The 21,943-nt window shown below is 37.9% G+C and overlaps 3 protein-coding genes and 1 long non-coding RNA gene across 6 annotated transcripts; 2 read left to right on the top strand and 2 right to left on the bottom strand.

Moving 5' to 3' along the window:
• Positions 1-785: 785 nt before the first annotated feature.
• On the top strand, positions 786-3,305 carry LOC121782121 (protein PEROXIN-4). The gene is made up of 6 exons (XM_042179841.1): positions 786-886; positions 1,089-1,144; positions 1,802-1,921; positions 2,013-2,141; positions 2,637-2,766; positions 3,020-3,305. Exons 2-6 carry the CDS (start codon positions 1,139-1,141, stop codon positions 3,106-3,108), a joined length of 474 nt encoding a protein of 157 aa, XP_042035775.1. The 5' UTR covers positions 786-886; positions 1,089-1,138; the 3' UTR covers positions 3,109-3,305.
• Positions 3,306-3,986: 681 nt separating this feature from the next.
• LOC121782101 (putative esterase YitV) lies at positions 3,987-6,622 on the bottom strand. Its single transcript, XM_042179811.1, has 13 exons — positions 6,519-6,622; positions 6,065-6,141; positions 5,894-5,974; positions 5,598-5,726; positions 5,425-5,511; positions 5,280-5,333; positions 5,095-5,185; positions 4,945-5,015; positions 4,807-4,876; positions 4,646-4,698; positions 4,478-4,571; positions 4,301-4,398; positions 3,987-4,208 (listed from the first exon to the last, which is right to left on the bottom strand). The coding sequence occupies exons 1-13, from the start codon at positions 6,592-6,594 to the stop codon at positions 4,119-4,121; spliced, it is 1,071 nt and encodes a 356-aa protein (XP_042035745.1). The 5' UTR covers positions 6,595-6,622; the 3' UTR covers positions 3,987-4,118.
• Positions 6,623-10,508: 3,886 nt separating this feature from the next.
• On the bottom strand, positions 10,509-12,685 carry LOC121782128. Its single transcript, XR_006046252.1, has 3 exons — positions 11,489-12,685; positions 11,328-11,416; positions 10,509-11,237 (listed from the first exon to the last, which is right to left on the bottom strand). It is a non-coding gene; the product is annotated as an uncharacterized LOC121782128 (long non-coding RNA).
• A 3,855-nt stretch (positions 12,686-16,540) lies between these two features.
• On the top strand, positions 16,541-21,521 carry LOC121782083. 3 transcript variants are annotated; one of them, XM_042179791.1, is made up of 6 exons: positions 16,541-16,823; positions 17,747-17,873; positions 18,357-18,619; positions 18,978-19,876; positions 20,064-20,946; positions 21,038-21,521. In XM_042179791.1, exons 2-6 carry the CDS (start codon positions 17,830-17,832, stop codon positions 21,316-21,318), a joined length of 2,370 nt encoding a protein of 789 aa, XP_042035725.1. In that variant the 5' UTR covers positions 16,541-16,823; positions 17,747-17,829; the 3' UTR covers positions 21,319-21,521. The 3 variants fall into 3 exon arrangements, with proteins under 3 accessions (XP_042035725.1, XP_042035724.1, XP_042035723.1); XM_042179790.1 differs by having other exon boundaries at positions 17,701-17,873; positions 19,014-19,876; XM_042179789.1 differs by having other exon boundaries at positions 17,701-17,873.
• The last annotated feature ends 422 nt before the right edge of the window (positions 21,522-21,943 follow it).

Here is a 21,943-nt window from a genome sequence, read left to right as displayed (position 1 = left end):
TCATCATCATCATCATCATCATCATCATCATCGTTATTATTTATTACAATATTTTAAAAATAATTTAAAAGTATAAACCATACTTAATTTCAGGATAATAAATAACTATAATTCAAATTATCATAATTATAACTATATTATTAATATTTATTTTTATTTTTATTATCGTAATAATAATAATAATAATAATAATAATTTATTAAATAATTAAATATAATTATAATTATATAATAATATAATAGTTATTAATTTATAAATTAGTAATTAACAATAAAATTGTAGTGAAATTTTAAATTATAAAATTTATTCAATTAAAAATTAAGTAAATATGATAATAATAATAATAATAATAATAATAATCTTATTTATTATTATATTATTATATATTATGATGTATAATCCATATTTAAACTATCCATCGTAATAATAAATAAAATAATATAATTATTATCATTTGTAATTAATAATTTATTAAATAATATGTATTACTATTATTTTTTATAAATAAAAAATGATAAGTATATTTTTAGTTTAGTGTTTAAATCAAATATATACTTTCAAATCTTGATATTTTTCAAACACGAGAAAGTAAAGTTATTAGAAATCATATTCCCGGGATTTATTTTCCCAGCAATCATTTTCCTTACCAACTTCCCGCCAACCAAACATGGCCATAAAAATTACAATTAATGAGTGAGTTTGTAGAATGCGTTCTTTGGCGTAATGCGCCGTCACACAGAGGATTACCGGTTCCTGGGAGTACGGTGCGCCGTAATGCATATGATTACAGCTTCTCCACATAGAGCTCCTTTTCCTTCCCTCTCTGTGACGTTTTTCATTCTCAAGTTTCCATCTCAATTCAGCTGAGCCTCATCAATTCACTACGGTAAGTATTTTTTTTCATGTGAATTTGCGATTGCGTTGAGTTAGAATCAGGATTTTTCGTTTTGTTTGATTATTTTTTTTAGCCAGAGAAAATCGCTTCTGTGTATCTGTTTAACTGATTCTCGGCCTTTCGGTTTTGTGATCGGTAGCATAATATTGCTAATTGTTGATTAAAAGTTCGATTTTTTCTTCAATTGATGCAGACCGTACCTGAGAATTGGTGTGAATTTAATAGCAAAAGCCGTTGTTCAAAATGCAGGTTAGTATTATTGACCGCTTTCAGTGTTGTGATGATTTCGGTTTTCAATCTTAACCTATCTTTTCGTATGATTGGGAATAGATTCCATTTCACAAATTTATACAAATTCGTTGTTTCGCATGTTGGTGGTAACCCTAGAATGTTGAAATTTCTGTTAGGCTTCCACTTCATTTTGACGAAATTTGTTTTTTGTTTAGTTTTGTAGCTCAACTTTGTATGATTACACCATTGTTGTACTCATGCCTCTATTGGAAGGGATAAGGAGGCGAGTTGAAAGTTATTACTAAACTATGTTGACATTCTAACTGAATATCCAGCTGAAATAAGATACCAACTCGAGTTCAACTGCAAACTTAATACGAAAATAATGGGTCTTGCTTGAGAATTGATCTGAACAGATATCCATAAGTTAAAGAATTATAAATTGGGAGGCAGTGGGAGAGTGAATTACTTTTGGTCACTATCTATCAGGATTGTTATTTTTAGAAGGGGGTTCACTGAACTGGAGGAATAGATTCTTGAAGCGTATTCTTTGACGATGAGACTTGGATTTCATGCCTTTTATTTGCGAAAAGGCCTCAACTATCAAATTATCCAATGCTAAGTCTTTGTTGAGATTTGAGAACTTTTCGAATTGAGTCAATGCTCTTAAAATAGGCATCAAGGGCAAGGCTCTTTAAGGAATACAAAGAAGTGCAGCGAGAGAAAACGGCAGATCCTGATATCCAACTCGTTTGTGATGATTCAAACATATTTAAATGGACTGCACTCATAAAGGTACATTTTACTGTTTCTTGTTCTTCGTTGTGTGCCATGAGACGTTTTCCAAGTAGAGCATCTGATAAAATATTACTTCTGTGATACGTAGGGGCCATCCGAAACTCCTTATGAGGGTGGAGTTTTCCAGCTTGCTTTCTCTGTACCTGAGCAGTATCCTTTGCAGCCACCTCAAGTTCGGTTCTTAACCAAAATATTCCATCCAAATGTGCATTTCAAGGTATTTACTGTCTTTCCTAAAGTTTTAAGGTATATTGTCTTCAGACAAAGCGATAATTTCTAGTCTCACTGAACAAGGTAGATGATGAAATATGCTGGAATTCTGTCTGTATAGTTGTTTGTGGAACTTAAAAATTCTGCATTAGAAACAGCACGTATGCTTTGAGTGACGAAACTAAGGATCCAAATGATGCCATAGTTTGTGACATGAAATGATTGAGATTGTAATGCTTTGGGTATATATGACTAAATGAATGTAATGAGTTGAACTTCGTAAGCATCTGCACATGCTTATGGTCGTGGCATACTATTAGCCCGCAATATCATAGCTAAAAATCCTTGAACTTGACCATGTCACTTACACTTCTGCGATCATTGTTAACTTACCATATAAAGATGAAGCATGGCCTATTGGCATTTTCTGTTGATGTTTTTATTTGAGATAGCAGATGTCATATGGAATAATTTTAAAGCTGTGATTTTTGTTTTCCTGCAGACAGGTGAGATTTGCCTTGATATATTGAAGAATGCTTGGAGTCCAGCATGGACGCTGCAATCAGTTTGTCGAGCTATAATCGCTCTGATGGCTCATCCAGAGGCTGATAGCCCGCTGAACTGTGATTCAGGTATTTCCCCCCAGATTCCTTCATAAACTACCCGTGTGGTATTGTGGTACTTTCTGAGTAGTTTTACAGCTTCCAAGAAACATTGAGATAAGTTTGAAATGGCACTTAAAATTATTTGAATTCAGATTCCCGCTCTCAAGAACATGCAACAATCTAATTTTCTGAACATGTGATTTGGGGAAGTCTAGCTTGTCTTGTGATTTGTTTAGGAGTAGTTTTAGTGATGTGTTTCTGGTTGGCTGTCATTGCATAGGCAACCTTCTCCGGTCTGGTGACGTCAGAGGATTCCAGTCTATGGCCAAGATGTACACAAGACTTGCAGCCATGACCAAGAAGGGGTAAGAGAAGGATTTTATAGCGCTGGATTCCGACTTACCCAAGTTCGGAGTAATTTTCTCGCTCTTGGAAGTGTGATGATGCATAACATAATTGCATGTATAAGTGTATGTTTCAACCTTACAACCATGTGCTTTTCATTCAAGTGTGCATTTGTTAACATGTTTTTAGCATCCTTTTCCAAATTGTTCATTTCCCTTTCATAGCTGATGTCTGATGAATGAATAGAGCTGGGGAATTATACCGAAATACCGGACTTACCGTACCGAAAAAATACCGATTTTTCGGTATACCGTAGTTTTCGGTACGGTATGACCGTACCGAAAGATTCGGTACAGTAACGGTATTAGATTTCTTATATCGCGGTATACCGTGGCATACCGAATATTTGGTATATCGGTATATACCGGCATACGCTTTGGTATATCGGTATATCGATTGCTTATTATATATATAAACACGCATATATAATATTTATGTTATATTTATACTAATTTAAAAATAGAATTCTCTATTATACAAAAATAAAAATTAAATTGTTTTTTTCATATTTTGAGTATAAAAAAAAAAATCCCCGGTATAACAGGTATTACGGTATGTCGTACCGCATTTCGGTATACTGTACTTTTGCGGTATACCGAACTGCGATACAGTATACCAAAAACACAGTATGGTAACGGTATTAAAAACTACCTTACCGAATTCTACGATATACCGGAATTCGGTATACTGAAAATTCGGTACGGTATCAGTATGGTGTTTTGTCATACCGTAACTTTCGGTACGGTATACGGTATGACACTCACGTTACGGTATACCGTACCGAACCACCCCTACGAATGAATCAATGTTGTAAAACCTTAGAAAGCTTTCTCGTTCAGAAATTAAGCAATGGGGAAACCATAAAAATTGGAAATAGTACAGAATGGATCATTCCATGCAACGATGCAGTTTGCAGGCTAAACACAATTTATACAGTAGCACTCAGATTTAAAATGGATGATATTAGGCTGCCCTCATGGTTTCAAGTGTTGATCAAACCATTCACTGGCTTGTTTCACCATCAAAGGTGTCATCTGATGCCCAATCCCTGGTTCAGCTACCAACTGCAAAACACAGCATAGATAGAGATACATATGAGAGTAGAACTGTGTGTGTGTGTGTAAGAGAGAGAGAGAGAGAGAGATTAAACAAACACCTTGAAATTTTCAGCAGAACTGGCCTCTTCATATTCCTTTCTAGCTCTTGATTCTGGAAGCTCCAGTCCAGATAAGGGGCAGCGTGGATCCTTCTCACCTAAACAAATCATGGTTGCCACTTTCAGACCAAAATGGGCTGGTTTCATGAAAGATTCTTACACAGTCAACTATTGTACCGTTCAATATCAACAGAGGACGAAGAGCAATTGCAGGAACGGTATAAGGGGCGTCAAAACGGGATGCCAATCCAGGAGCTATCCTGTCCCAAACCTGTCAACAGATTTCTTATTAACCTCAAATGCAGCAGCTTCTGTTGGAACAACAGAGCCAAGATCAAACCTCACCTTCTCCACCACTTCTTTGTCAATTGCACTTTTTCCCAAGTCAACTCTCGCCTCTGAAAACCAACAACACAGAAAGAATCCTCCTCAGGTTTAGGAGTCAAGATATATATACTGCAGGAATCAATGAAATGCAGACACGGTTCTTATATTGAGTCATGAACCTTCAAATACGTGCTTAAGGCTGTCAACTCGAGCGTGCCACATGTCATGCTCAATCGCCCAACGGAACCCCTGAAATATTTTAAGTACTGAGACTGTATACTTGTTTACGTAGTCATGTATGTGTCAGGAACAGCTACCTGAACTCCAATTACGGGGGCAACTACTGAATAACGAGTATCAGCAGCCGCACCAAGCCATGCGTGCATTCCTGAACGATGGAATATCTTACTGAAAGGTGTAAACAGAATAAGATTTTCATACATACTACCATCTTTGCAGTAACTTACCTCCCAGTGATTCACCAGTAATTCCTATCCTAGAAGGATCGATATCCAGCCTTTCTACAAGATGATCTGCCAATTTTATCAAGTCCCATACCTGATATATTGAGTACACGCAAGAATATCAAACTAAGGGGAAAAAGAGCTGATTTCTTCAATTATTCGGTTACAGAAACAGGGTGGAACAATACCGTATCAAAAATGAAAGGCATCGTATCTCCATGTTTCCACGATGATACTAGAGCCTACATACATTGTAACAAACGTTAATCCAACTCATATTTTGTGCAATTATATTGATTTTACCAATAAAGACTTGGAACTTAGGAGGCATACATCTTGGTAGGTTGTCAAGTTTCTAGCACGCTCTCCGTGATAACGCGAATCAATGGCTATAGCAATATAATTTCTTGAAGCATACGCCTGAAGATATAAAAAAGAACATGCTATGGATCAATCTGCTAAACGGAACACCAGGTAACGCCTAATCATCACGAAGCATCTTATACCTCAAGTAGTGGCCTCAACCACTCTTTGTTTTTATGTGTGCTATGCAGGAAAACCACTGCTGGCCTTCTCTCCGGAGTAACCTCTTTCAGCTTCAATAGCATTACCGGCAGACGTCCTTGCTCCCCTGCCTGGTCAGAAATTCATTTCAAATTTAAGAGATATATCTACCATCGTATCACATTCATAACTCTGAAGACATCGCAAATGATAGACACCCAATAGTCTTATTATTGTGTAAGCTCAAGACGCACACATACACTCACAAAAACCACACAGAAAACAGAAATCATAGTACCTCAGTAGTTAGGTAAAAATTCTCCTCTTGAAGCAGTTCCTTGAAATTCGGAATCTCTTTCTTTGGACACGACTCCATAGCCTGATGATTCATCATAACAACATTTGTGAGTTAGATTCTGCTTGTTTGTCCATCAAGTGATACGAAAAGGAATTTCAACGCTGTTTCGACCTCACTGTAGGTTGGCGTCGGAGTTTCCTGAAATAGTGGATCTTTTACAGGCTGCGCAGATTCAACAGAAAGAGGAACTGCACAGTTTTGCTGAATTTTAGTCGAATGCTTCGACGATTGTGACAGATTTTGCAACAAACAATAATTCGTGATACTGAATGCGTTTAAGACGAATAACAGATTCATAACCAGGATCTCCACATATTATAGCCAAAAAAAAAATCCAGAAATTCAGAAATTTCTTCAAAACTTGTGCAAATAGCAGAAGAATGTGCAATCAAAGTGATGAGGCGATCAGGCGATGCTAAACAAGCACCATTACTGTAACATCTGCTTCAACTCTAGTTCTCATCCGAGACTAAATCACGCGAGAATCATTCTCAACAAAACCGCAATTCAACGAAACACTGACAAAATTACATCAACACACAGGGTGAAGTGAGTGAGAAACGACCTTCGGCAGTCCGGCGGCTGCGGAGGAGCTGCAGGAAGTCGGAGCGCATCTCGGCGGAGGCGGCGGAATGGTCCATTTTCCGATCGGCGGAGTGGAATCGAGTAGCAATTGCGTGGTGTGGTAATTTGGCGTAGCAGTTGGGTTTATAAGGCCATCCGCGATAGGAATAGCCCAGCAATAGCCCAGCCATAGCCTAGCCACTGCCACATTATCAGCACTAAAAATCCTCCTGCCACATCATAAATAGTTCAGCCATAGCCTAGCCACATCATAAATAGCCCAGCCACATCAATAGCCACATCACTAATAACAATTATATAAAATGACATAATTAACAATCACACAATATGCGGAATTAAATTTACGCCACAAAAACGAGAAAATTCACTAAGGGTGTCCACTATGGTGCCGCATCCGCCCGCCGCGCCGCCTCCCCTTCTCACACAGCCGCCCCACCGCCGCGGCGCCCGCATCCGCCCCGTTTCCACACTATAGGGCGCCGCGGCCATCGCCCCACCCATTCTTCCTCCATTCACCCCAGCCGCGGGCTCGCCCCGAACGCGGCTATCCCGCGTCCGCCCCCCTACCGCCCCGATTTCGCCGTCCGCCCGCGCCCTCCACTATAACCCGCCCGCCGCCCGCCGTGGACGCGGCTATAGCCGCGTCCATGCCATAGTGGACACTCTAATATTAATAAAATTTAAAAAGTACATTAATTAAAAAAAATTACATAATAAAAAAAAAAACTAATGTCGTGCAGTTCTCCACGCCCATAACTCTTCAATTAAATCCTTTTGGAGTCAAATATGAGCCTCCGTTTGGCGCATGTCGGCATGTGCTTGGAGGCGGTCGTCTTCATCGTTGCTCCAATCCGTTAACAATACGCATAAACAGGGACCTGCGCATCCTAAAACGGCGCCTGAAAAGGTTGGCGTTGAACCGCGACTCCTGTGTGAAGTAGTCTTCGTATAGGCGCTGATGTGCAGCTACGTGATCACGATCAATCACCGCTCGGCGGTGTACCACTGGTCGAGGTCGAGGTACCGCCGGCTGCAAGGCCCTCTGCATCCATTGATCAATCTCACGGTTCGTATAGGCATCTAGCGCTTCGTTCATTATACGCTCGTACTCCTCAGCATCCCCACCACTCCCACCACTACCACCGGCGTTACTCATTTCTAGGTGTTGATCTTGTACAGAAATTAAGATAGAGAGAGTACTCGTTAATACAAGTGGTGCGAATGAAAATGACGGGCAAGTCGTGTATATATAGTGTTTCGGAAACAAAAAAAAATTAAAAATTCGCGCTAGGCGGTGCGGACGCTGCAATAGCGCCTAGCGGATCGCCTAGCGCACCGCCTAGCGCCGCGGAACCGTCGAACGCTAGGCGGTTTTTTTCCGCGAAATCGGCTAGGCGGCTGCAATAGTTCGCCTAGCGCACCGCCTAGCGCCGGGGCTCGGCTAGGCGGTGCGCTAGGCGCTATTGTCACATACTCCTCCTGCCACATCCATAGCCCAGCCATAGCCTAGTCACATACTCCTCCTGCCACATCACCTAAAAATCCTCCTGCCATATCATCAAGACAAGCAAATAGCCCAGCCATAGTCTAGCCACATCACTCAAAATTATATAAAACAAATAATTAACAATCACACAAAATACATAATTAAATTTACGCCACAAATACAGAACTTGCAATAATTTTATTTAAAATTTAAAAAAAGTACATTTAAAAAATTACATAATTAAAAAAAAAACTAATTCCGTGCAGTCCTCCGCGACCATAACTCTTCAATTAAATCATTTTGAAGTCGAATATGAGCATCCGTTTGGCGCATGTCGGCATGTGCTTGGAGGAGGCCGGCTTCATCGTGAGGTACCCCACTCCGTACGTTGGGGGCGGCCACGCCGTGGCTTGGACCGACTTCATTATCGTCGTTGGCCCAACTAGTCAGTTGTACACCTTCGTCTTCGACAATCATGTTGTGCATGATAATACATGCGTACATTATATCAGCAATGCAGTCGATATGCCACAAACGCGTTGGACCCCTAACTGTCGCCCATCGAGACTGGAGCACACCAAATGCCCGCTCCACGTCCTTGCGCGCCGACTCTTGTCGTGCCGCAAAGTAGGTCTTCCTCACATCTGATGCGCCTCGGATCGTTTTCATAAAGACGGGCCACCTAGGGTATATCCCATCCGCCAAGTAGTAGCCCATATCATGCCGGTTGCCGTTGGCGAGAAAACTGATGGCCGGACCGACGCCCTGACACTGCTCGTTGAAAAGGGGCGACGAGTTGAGGACGTTGAGGTCGTTGTTCTAACCGGCTACTCCAAAATACGCATGCCAAATCCACAACCGATAATCAGCTACGGCCTCGAGGATCATCGTGGGATTCTTTCCCTTGTAGCCGGTCGTGTAGAACCCCTTCCAGGAAGTGGGACAGTTCTTCCACTCCCAATGCATACAATCTATGCTGCCTAACATTCCCGGGAACCCATGCTTCTCCCTTGCATTTGCATCAGGTCCTGGCAATCTTCGAGGGTAGGGCTTCGAAGGTACTGATCACTGAATATTTCAATCACGCCCTGACAGAAATACTTTATACATTCCAGGGCAGTCGTCTCACCGATGTGGAAGTACTCGTCCCACATGTCTGCCGCGCCTCCGTAGGCCAAATGCCGGATTGCCGTAGTGCACTTTTGAATAGGTGTGTGGCCGGGTCTGCCAGCCGCATTGTGCCTGAAGCGGAAATACAGATATCGATGCTCGAAAGCGTTAACAATACGCATAACCAGGGCCCTGCTCATCCTAAAACGTCGCCTGAAAAGGTTGGCGTTGAACCGCGGCTCCTCTGCGAAGTAGTCTTCGTATAGGCGCTGATGTGCAGCTACGTGATCACGATCAATCACTTCTCTGCGGTGGACAACTGGGCGAGGTCGAGGTATCGCCGGCTGCAAGGCTCTTTGCATCCATTGGTTTATCTCGCGGGTCGTATAGGCCTCCAACGCTTCGGCCATTCGACGTTCGTACTCCTCAGCATCCCCCCACTACCACCCGAGTTACTCATTTCGCGTTGTTGCTCTTGTACAGAAATTAAGATAGAGAGAAAACTCGTTAAAACAAGTGGTGCGAATGAAAATGAAGTACAAAGCGCATATATATAGTGATTCGAAAATTTTTTAAAAAAAATCCGTTGGGCGATGCGCTCGGCGATCCGGAGCCTACAATGGCGCCGAGCGGATCGCCCAGCGCCCACACATCGCCTAGCGCTAGGCGATTTTTTTTTCGAAAACCGGCTCGGCGGTTACAATGGTTCGCCTAGCGGACCGCCTAGCGCCGGGGCTCGGCTAGGCGGTGCGCTAGGCGCCATTGTGGATGCTCTAATAGCAGGAAGTTGAGACTGAATTGGCTCGCACGTGAGAGATGAAGTTCGGCACGTGCCACACCGCAACCACCATTATTATTACGGATCAGAGCAAAAGCCACGAATTCTCACTTCTGTTATTAATCGGCTCCATGATAGTACTAAAATTTGAATTTTACTTTTGTAAAATAGAGCAATAATGATGTACAAATTATTGAGTTTTGATTTTAATCATACTTGTAACATGCAAGATACGATGTTTTAAATATTTTGTTAAGTAAGATACTGTATAGTAGGTAGAACAAGAACAGAGACTAAGAGAAAATTATGTACTTATATTTAATCATTTAGGCTTTAAATATGTTTTGTGAATACAAACAAAATAATTAGTTGTCTGATTAAAGAAAAACCAATCTCAGAAAACTTGAGTTTAATTATTAGCGTTATAGTAGGTGAAGTATAAATTGACTGTGTAACATAAAACAAGGTCTTGGGAAAAAATGCGTATTTAAATTTTTTTTGTGTGTAATAGACTATTTAATTTTTAATCATACATAAATTTTACCCATGGTCATCAATTTGCGAAGTGCGAGGCACACGATATTTTACCATCTGAATTTTGTCCCAAAATAAGCATACTCCATATATTATACAAATGTAGTATAGTACGAAATCAAATATTTATTTACCAGTACAATAATACCGAACCATTATAGTATTGACCCTTCTCCCTGCACGAGAGGCCAGCCATGATTCCCAACAACATGAGTTTAGGATGAGGAAAAATATTGTATCGAAAAAATATCGAATATATTGAATTTTCGGTTGTGAGTCGGTGAGTGGATGGAGCCTTAGCAGCCACCATAAACGTTGCATCTCGTTTGTCACAAATGGTCTTCCATTTTGAATATCATAGCCATCAGATTCACAAAGTGATGCCCTATCTTTACATGCTACTTTTCCCGGCAGTTCCACAGCATTCCGTTGGCTTTTGATGGTGTCCAATGCCACCATCGACCACTCTCTTTTCTTCCAAGGAGGTAAATACAAAACTTCAAGACTGTCAAATTTTAAGTCTCGGATAACACAAAAATATATATGGTTCCTAATAGTTACGTAGCTAATCCATCAAAGCAATCAACAAAACCGCATGCGCTGAACTAACAATTACGTTGCAGATGTTCTCGTCACCGTTTCCAAAATGATCAACGATTTGAAACTGCACAGTTCACAAACTCTGAGGCGGTGAAACCTACCTGGAACACTCTGCTTCTGTTGATACTTCAACCAAGAGTTTGCACAATTCCTTCACATGATGTAATTGGAGGATGCCACTTAAAAGAGACCTTCAATCATAGGAAGAGAAACTACATTTATATGCCAAAAACACTTGGTTACTAACAAGTTAATACACAACCACAAGGATCAAAATTCACCTGCACGGATTAACAAAGTCCTAATTTGGCAGGGTGGTCTGGTTTAGACAGCTGAACAATGACGGAAAACATGAGTTTTCGAATGGTTCCTGATAGAAAAGAAAATTTCATCAGATATAAACCAATCACCTTATATAGGAAAAGGAAATTGATGAGATGACCTTAAAATTGTCTACTAGATGTCCAATCAAAACCAATGCGCGGATTTCTACTCTTCTTGCTTCGAGTTCCAATAGCTCCATTGATGGCCGCGTTGGCTTGCTGGATAAATGCTACTGAATCTACTGAATGGTGATAAAGACCAGTTTTCTTCTCTTTCACATCCTTCAATGTTTTTCCAGTTACATTAGTCGGAGCAAGAAATATTTGCCTGGAAGCACTCACAATACTTCTTAAAACACCCAGTTCTTTTACAGTGGCATCCTCTATTATGCTCTACCTAAATCATATGAAATCATTCTGCGAAAAATATACAAATTTAGAAGTCAATTGAAGATGTCACAAAGACAGGAAACCTGTTCAAAAAACTAAAAACTTGCTGAATTTTACCTTTGACAATTTTTCCAAAGGAAAACCACAGCTAACAGAGGGAAAGAGAAGAAGGAATAGTCAAAACAACACTGATACATTCATCAAGATGATTAACCCCTATAAGCAGAGGTTTAACGAAAACTCAGGAACTCAAATTAAAATTCAAAGAGTCCACACGCATCATAGAATCATTTGCATACCCCATCATCAAATCCATCGGGTTTTTCTCTCCAAAACTGCATCAATTGCTTAATTCCTATCAGCCTCGTCCGCTTTTATATAGTAGCAATTGATGCAGTTCATCAATCACATTACCATACGTTTTGAGCCAGCTAAGTTCAGAGGTTGGATACATATACTTACAACTTCAGCCATCATTCTGTTCTCGATTACGTTCTCGTGATTTCAGGGAGATAACACAGAATAAAAGGTTTATCTAATGACTCGAATTGCTAAATTGCATTCAATTTTTTTCTCTCTGCCACAACAAGCAACGAATATAGATGGCATTGTAAATAGGAATGGGTAATTCAGTTGAAGCACTAGAAAAAGGCCGATCCAAAATCAACAAACACATAAACACGAAGCCTTACACCGGATGAGACAACCGCGGCGCTGTTGGAGGCGATGCTTCGGCGGAATTCGGTAGGGTTTGGATTGGTGGCTGAAATTCACAATCCTCTTCTCCTGTGACTTTCTATCCGATTCCGTGATTAGTACACATTTGATTGAAGATCAACAGCATAAATCGCGTTGATGGATTCTTTCATAAAATGAGTTAATTATGGAGCTACAGCTACTGAACTGAAATTACTCGGAAACGGAGAGAAGGGAACCGGAATTTTGGCGCTAAAGAAGATACAATCTGCTGCTGGTTGCATAAGGATGCACTCTGACACGTGGGACATTTTCATTGGACAGATTCTTCAGCGTAGTTTGATTGAGACGCAGAGAATTATCGCTGGTGGGTCATCAGTTGGGCCCACTTTGTCTTTTTATGACAGGATTTTTAATTTTGAAATTCTAGGCTCAGTTTTTAAATAATTAAAACTCCCACATCCCTATATTTGGACATCAAAGAAAAATCTAAAAAATTGCTCCTCTTGTTTTGGACAATTTATACAGAGACTGAAGTTTATAACCCTTCAATAACTTAACAGTGGTGCATTTCGAATCGCAAGCAACCGAAATAGATTGAACAGATTTCGATTCGACTGAGGGTAAAATAATCATTTATTAGTTTAGTCTTTGTTTTAATTGATTTGGAGTAGCATATTGGAGTATGATTTTTTTTCAATAGTCTTACTTTACGAAATCATTGATAATTTGATATATATATATATATATATATATATATATATATATATATATATATATATATTATCCAAAGTCCAATAGTTTTGTCTGATTTAGGTCAATTTGAACCATAAGTTAGTAGTATCTATTAATTTATCTAAAAGTTATGTAGATAAAAAAGAATAAATGCCACATTTGTTTTTATGTACTTTGTAATTAAATAAATGATTAATCTCATTATAATTTTTAGCTTTTAAAACCAAATTGTATACATAAAACGGAAAAGAATGAAGCTAATATACATGCATGGATTAAATATGAGCTATGCTCATGACTAACGAGTTAATAGTACATGATAAACATCAACTATACTTTTGAAAATTTTGAATTTGGGGTGAGTTAGAAAAATAGTTCCCTAAAACGGGAACATCTTTTGGATTTTATAAATAAGGAAAATGACAATGCCCCTGGCGTATTTAAATACGCCAATACAAAATTTCAACTTTTTGTATATACATGTTTGTACAGCTTCATGAATAATCAAGTCTTCTCAAATTATTCACTTTTTAAAATAGTAGAATATAAACACAAATAATTCAAAATATGAAAAACGCAAATGACATTGACATGTTTAAACATGTCGACATTTACATTAAACCCACCCTAAATTCAAAAAATTTCCTATAATTTTACTTAATTAACAAGAATTAATTATACCTTACAAAAGTACCCTATATATAATTTACATTAAACCCACCCTAAATTCAAAAATTTTCCTATAATGTTACTTAATTAACAAGAATTAATTATACCTTACAAAAGTACCCTAAACATGTGGACCATCAACTTTTCTATCTAATATAATTCACCTAAAAGAAACGAGCCATAAATACAGGCACCGGGGAATATAATATTTTATTAATAACTTTTTACTGTTTACATTAACAATATCCAATTAACACGTGCGACCGAGAACATACATGAACTGCTTAACAAATAAAAACAAATTAAATAAAATGTGTGAACATGATTTGTTAATTTTCATTTCAAAATTTCTCCGACAGGACACGGTATGAGTATGAGTATATTTATGTTATGTCCAATAACAAATTACATTCAATTCGCATAATGTATATCAATTATAGTAGAATGCATAATTCTTGCTAATAATCCACGTTACTTAACCTACAACATTTTTACTGGTCCCCGTTGGATTATTTCATAGATAATTAATATATATTGCTAACTAAGCACACTAATGGAGCAACTGCTTAATATATTATGTAATTTTTCTTATTTATTTTGATTAATTTTACATGAAATACTATTACTAAATAAGTTGTTCAAAATGTTCTACCACTAAACAAGATTAACTAAAAAAATTTTTAACATACCAAATTCATAATCTCATGAATGCGTTTATCGTGATTATTAGTTATACTTCGACTAAAGGACAACCTTTTTTATTCAATTGTACACAGTATTTTAAGTTAAGTTTATCAAAACTAAATATATTAGATATACTGCCAGAAGTGTGATTCGTTGCTACTTTTTTTAAGTTGCTAACTCCGTTGACTCATTAATGTAGTGCATTAAAAATGTCAACATGATGATATTGAAATGTCAACATAAACTTAGTTGATAGTATTTTAATACACTGTGTTGATGAGTTGATATTTTAAAATGTCAACACAATATATTAAAATGTCAACACAAATTTGTGTTAATATTTTAATGTGATCGTGTTGACATTTTCAATACAACGCGTTAATGAGTTAGCAAGTTAACATTATAATCATTTGCTTAAATAAGAAAAAAGTATAACTTTTTAATAATTATTCCAACATTTATTTCGAGAATTGCTTAAAGATGATACATTATTTAAGTATATATGCATATGCAATATAGGAGTACCAAATAATACTGAAAATAATTCTTTCTGTTTTTGCTCAGATAAATAATTGTGGCTCGCTTGGGTACAGACATGAGGTAGGGTTTTTTCTTGACATTTGGTCGTGATTGAGACATATCATAAGAACCAATTCTTTCATTTTTATTACAAAATTTAATTTTTATTTTCATGTATGTGACAACCTATGACACATATTTAAAGTAACCATATAATCCTTAATTATTTCAAACTGTCAACAATAATCAAGACTTCGTGTCAGTTCATCTTTTATAAAATATTTATAAGTACTACATTATATGGTCTCAATTAATTTACTATTATGAAAGAAACCTACCTATATTTCAATATATAGTACCGAAAACGAAGTGTCCTATCGTATTTGATTAGAGTCACTATGTGCCTTATAATTAAAATTACTTGAAAACGGCATGATATTCTTACTTTTTAGGTTTTGAACATTAATTACTTAGTAAAAGTGAATATCGAGAATTAAAGTTCAATCTATAGAAATCAACATAATACATGTGGGTTAGATATCATTCTGTCACTATATCTGTCTTGACAGTGCAAAACACTATTGATATTCAATAAAACGTTGCATTATATACATACATATTTAACACCATTTTACTCTCTTCATCCGCCGTTTATAGTCCCATTTTGATTCGACACAGATTTTAAATATTATTTACTTTATAAAAATAAACGAAGAAATAATTAATGGAATGCGCGTCCAACTTTTATATATTTATTTAATAATAGAATGCAATTGTGATTATTTGGTTGAAGTGAGGTTAAGTTAGCCAAAATGGAAAAAAAAGTACTCCGTAGATGATATTTTAAATCCTAGATATATAAAATAAGACATATTTTCACGGAAGAAAACTGAGGGAGTATATACTTTTAATTTATTATTTTACAATAATTGAACACATAAAATGCAAATTCAAAGGTGAGATTTTCACATGACTTCTATGCCATGCAACAACAAAACTTTACTAATTTAATAAAATGGCAAATACAGCTTAAAAAGAGAAAATGAAACCCTAGCACAATTTATCCCCACCTACCTACATATTTATAAAGAACATGATTAATCCAAAAATTTTTATTTTTATTTCTTTTTCTTTTTTTTTGATACCTTCCTTCTTAATTACCACAAAATTTAGGGTTCTCTTTTTCCTCGCATCCCAAATCCCAGCCCACTTTCACTCTCCTTCCGTGAAGGCACGCACAAATGAGATGCGAATTAAGTGCGTGGACCATGTTTTGACAAGACAGCGACCGTTCACCTACCTCGCGGATCTGCGCGTGTGCGTCACGGCTGGACTCTCGTTTGACTAGGGTTTCATCGTGGGTAGTGATAAACATCGCACCTCAATGTCGCGCTGGCGCTCTTTCATTGGTTGGAGCTCTCTCTGTATACAAACACATGGGTTTGTATGTATAGACGCCAAAAAATCTGTACCTAAAGAGAAAAAAGAAACTCAGCTCCTCTCTCTTCATTTTCATGTTTCTCTCTCTAAAACATTTCTCCTCTCTTTCTATTTCGGATTTCAGACCTAATACGCTAGGGCACGCGGCGGTTTCCGGCGCCAATTTCTCCGGCGCAGCTGTGGAATCGCTTCGAGGAAACGGTGGAGATTGTTCTAATTTGGAGAGAAGCTTATGCTGGAATCCGATTGTTTCGGAGTGATTTCTGGAGAAATTTCTCTCTTCTCGGATTTTTCCATCTGATTTCGCGATCCGAGAAAAAGGTGCATATTTTCTTTTCTTCTTCTTCTTCTTCCAGTATCATTTACGTTTTTATTTTTTCTGATTTATTGTTTTTTTCTTTTTTATTATTCGCCTATTGAAAATTTACTAGGTTTTAGCTGATTTTTTACCTGATAAATCCGTATCTATTTATCAGTGGATTTCAAAATTTACCTTTGTTTGTTTATCTATTTATTTTTGTTGTCCTTTTTTTTGGTGTGTTATTTCTTATCACGTTCTCATCATTTTGAGCACTTTTTTTATTGCTTATTCTTTACTGTTTTTGTCATTGGTGAAGTTGGTGTAACGAAATAAGTCAATAATCGCAGCTTTTATGACTCAATAAACCCTAATTTTAGCTAAGCAAATTAACACATAAAATCATGATCCACATTTCCGTTTCTCCACAGTTGTGATTGCTGAGCTGTACGGGTTTTTGAGTTAATTGTTGGTCCTAGTTGAATTTCTCGATCTCATTCAAAGTTGAAAGTTGAATTTCTCCAACAGGAAAACCCTAAAATTGAAACTGTTCTTTTATGGGCTGTCTCATTTTGCTTTCTTTTTGGTTCGTTTATCTCTATCGCATGATGTCATCTGTATGTTTTTTATGGGATAAAGCTTGTCCTTTGCTGGGATTCTTAATTAGGGTTTCAACTGTTGTGTAGTAAAAGCAAGACTCATAAATTCACACTTTGCAATTGATGGATATGCTTCTTTCACTTTTGCTAATTGCTTGTCTATTAGTTTATTCTGTTAATGACTGTAACTGCTTGTATCTTTATCTTTAAACTCTTAGGTTATAGGAATTTCATACCATGATTTTATGCACTAATTGTTGCGACTGTGTACTAATAACTTCATTTATTAACCGCTTCTTAGGTTTATGTTATTGAAATGGATATTGTTGTATTGGGAGAAAGTCCAGGAAACAGTGGTTTTGCAGATTCTACATCGAAAGTAGGATCATTTGTTCAGATTAGCTCAATAGCTATTGACATTAGTAGTTCCATGGAAGCGATTGAGCCACCAGAACATGAGCATTTTTCTATACGGTGAGTACAAGCTAATTAATTTGATATCGTTTTCTGCACAGTGCATATTGTAGGTGCGACGGGCCCTAGAGATGTATCATCTAGGTAGAATCGCGTGGGATATTGAGTGCTTCCAACTATGTGAAGTGTAATGGCTCAAAATTTGTTGTATAGAAGCATGTTTTCCTTTATGGATGTTTCAATCAGGAAGTGATATATATTTGATCCAGTTTGCACAACAACCGATCTTTTTATGTATGAATACCGGGTATAGTATTTAGAAAAACCAAATGTCAATGTTTTAGCAGTAGTAATTTTCTTACTTTCCATCTTCTTCTTTAGATATTGCTTTATTCCTTTTTCGTTATAGTTAAGGTGTGATCTGATAGAATATTGGACGATGATACAAAAAACTAGAGGTCTGATAGAAATGATATACATTTCTTATGCGTGCTGATTCATTTTATTACAACATATATATTCATTTCTCCAATGTTAATGCAGTGGTTTTGTTGCTGGGATGAGAAAAAAAGATTGGAAGACATGTTTTCCGTTTGCTTCTCAAGGCAAAGACATTGATCCAGTGAATAATTTGCCTCCTCTATTTGTTCCTGAATTTCGATGGTGGCAGTGTTCAAGCTGCATTCCAAATGTTGAAATGAAGAGAACAACAAAAGAAGTGGCGACCAAAAGTGATCCCAGTACAAGTTCTTGTGAGAATGTTGGAGCAAAGGATGGCTTCTCCATACTCAGGAGAGACAACACAGGTAAAGGGAGACTAAGTGAAATTCAAGGAAAATTTGTTAAAAGGGTGTGCTTTGTGTATAGTTTGGGAACTATAGAGTCATAGAGATGCATAAATATGGTAAATCGCTATGGGTAAACCATGTATTTGTGACAGGAGTAGATAAATTGGTTTCTTGTGCAAAATTTTTGAATTGTGCATCGGTAGATCCATAGATATGGTTAACAACATTGTGTTGAGAATTTTTTGTTGTATTTGTTATACCCTTACAATATTGGTTAAAACTGCAGAAGGGGAAAACAATGATAATAATGTATCTGAAACTGCTCACTGTTTATTTTTCTAGCAACGATAAGATCATTTTGTATCTAATGGTGCAGATATGGTATGTCTTGCTGACCACTCTTCATGCGCAGTTGAAGAGCCAGATAACACATCATCGGGAAGCGATGGTACTTTCAGTGTACTGCCACATAAGAGAAAGCCGAAGCTACGATCTTTGGCTGATATATTGGTGGAAAAAAGGAATCAAACTAGCAGTATTCCAAGGACAAGATCTGCCTCATCAGGTGGAGTGCAGATTGCATCTACTAAGATGGAAGCAGTTTTAGTTCCTCAGCTTCAGGTAGCCATCCCTGCTGGTGTTGCAGAAGCTGCTCAATGTCCTGGGAGGAAAAGAAAGATCGTTCTTGAAGAAGACAGAGAGCCTCTAGCAGCAACCTTTCCAAGGGATTTCGCTAAGAGAACTAAGGGCCCTGTGCTTGATGCGGAAAAAAGTTCTAGGCGAGTCGAAATTACTGATACCGTAACTAAAGTGGTTGATTCTATGAGATTGGATTTTCCAAGGACTCAGCAGGTCCAGCCCAAAAAGGTTAAAGCTATTGATGCGAACAAAAAGATGAGGCACATCCGTAGAGAGGATGAAATGGCCCAAATGGGAGAGCCAAACAACGTTTCCTCTGCAAATTTACAGGAACAAGTGGTTCCTGTGGAGACAAATCTGGGAGGTGCTCCTTCCATGGCTAAGACACCGGAAGTTGGAACAGATGATGACACTTTATTGCCTCCCAGAAAAAGAATCTTTAGAAATTGCAATATCGGAGGAACCATGGCATTCGGCCTTTCACTCAATAGTTCTATGGATGCTGTAGGTAGTGTCAGGGAACATAGGTTCATTCCTGATCTCAATTTAAAATTTCCAGAGAAGGATGCTATGGAAGAAGAGCAACAATCCACTATTCTTTACGAGGAGAGGCGTTTTCCCCTGCAAAAAAATTTGGTACCTAAAAAGATGAAGTTTCGTATTCATTATCTTTAGATTTCTTGTCTTTATTAATCATCAATGGTGTTAATTCCCTTAAGTAGCATGCCAATTCATGATCAAAATTGTACAAATGAAGATTTTGTGTTTAAAATCTGTTTTCTTTTGGTGTGCCTTATTTCTCCTCTGCTACTTTTTTCTCTAGGATGCCCCTGTCTCCTGCAGTTATGAGACTGTTAGACAAGGCAAGCGAATATCTGAGCCGAGAAACAAGGATAACAACGCAGAACTTGGACCATCAGATGACATACCAATAGAAATAGTTGAACTGTTGGCCAGAAACCAACATGAAAGAGAACTTGAATATTCGAGGAGACATCTGCTGGGAATCAATGATACAACGAAAGGATATTCTTCTGCAGTTGCTGTGGATGGCACGGTCCGTTTTCCTCTTCCCAGCAGAATAAATGGTTTAAAAGTGGCAAATGTAAACATGGGTGTCCAACCAAATAAATACTGGATGGATATGAGCAAACCAGAGAAAAGTCACTTTAGACTCTCGAGTTCATCTACTCCAAGCCAACTGAGGAAACCGGAGTATCCCACATCAGCTTCTATAATGGCTGGACCAAAGTCTATTTCATTGGAAGATATGCTGTATTCCCGTGCCATGGATAATGTACCTTTTCGTCTCAGCAATCCCCCCATTCAGCCGAGTCGACATTCATTCTTAGACGAGTGTCACAGAGGAAGGACTGTCGACGGCAAGGGAAAGACAGCTGTACCTGATGTGGCTGAGCTCAAAGAGGGGAGAATTATAGGATCATCAGATCCTTACCAGAACGATACAATTCCAGCAATGCAGTTGTTATCCTTGATGGATCAGAGAGTTAAATCGGGCCCTTCTTACAAAGTAGGTCCTGTTAATAAGCCCTTGTCTTCCTGCAAGCACCACCCGCGTCTAAATGGAAAGGAGAACCACAGCTTCCTTCGCGGGCCGTACTTTCCTCAAAATGGCAGTTCTTTGTTAAGATATGGTGTTTATTCCTCTGGCGAAAGCTCTTTCACATCTTCACCTAATTTAAGAGGTAAGTAAGATAAGATAAGACCCTTCACTACTGCAATACTTCTTCATTTTTATCTTGACAATATTTATCTTGATTGTGTTATTTTCTTTAGTACCTAAAGTGGTCAGAAACTCAAAAACCACTCTCTTGGATGGACCGGATGAGCTTGAGAGACGGACAGCAAGAAGTAATGAAGCCTTTGGTGAGTGCACTCTCAACAGGAATCCTGCAGACTTCAGCTTTCCTCAAGTAGGAAATGAGTTCACCATAAGCGCAAAAGATTTGAGGCCTAGGAAGAAGAGGAATGGTTTGAAAGAAAGGTCGCGGTTAGGGAATGTCGATGGCAGGAAAAGACAAAGAATGGCTTGCAGGAAGAACGAGTTAGAATGCTGATTATAACTTGTAGCCCGCACATAAAATTATATATATGTTGTTATTAGTAGACCTCTTGCTTCGAATTCGTTTTGGTTTGTATTTAGTACTCACAGTATCTGTTTTTTTTTTTGTTAGTTTCATATACAAAACTCAACTTCCAAATGTGAACTGGACGATAAATGAATGAAATAAAATACTACTACTACAAATTTATATGTGCATTTGGACTCTCAACATGTTCCTTTCTTTCATGAAATCTTTGTTTCCAATATGAATGTGCTACTTCAGCAACTGGTGCTTCTAAATACTACTACTAATACATTCAGTCCAATCTAAATATAATGATGACAGTATGATAATTTTGGGAGATCAGCAGTTACAGTCTTACAGAGTGGTTAAATACCATTAATTTCACATAAAACTTTCTGTCGCATGATAATCTTCGAAGTGACAGTATGATCTCATCTTTACTAAATTCTGTTTGATTGACGAGATTGAATAGCACTTTCGAAGATGCCCCCGAGGACGTGTTGGTGAGCCAAACGCCAAGTAGAAGCCGTCCAATCGGGCAGAAGACAGTGAAGCACAATTAAGGGGAAGGGCAAGGTGGTGACTACATCTTCAACTTCCCCGGCCGAAAATA

Source organism: Salvia splendens, chromosome 20 (genome assembly GCF_004379255.2).
Source record: "Salvia splendens isolate huo1 chromosome 20, SspV2, whole genome shotgun sequence".
In the NCBI taxonomy this organism is placed as follows: Eukaryota; Viridiplantae; Streptophyta; class Magnoliopsida; order Lamiales; family Lamiaceae; genus Salvia; species Salvia splendens.
This window is presented reverse-complemented; position numbering and strand designations above follow the sequence as displayed.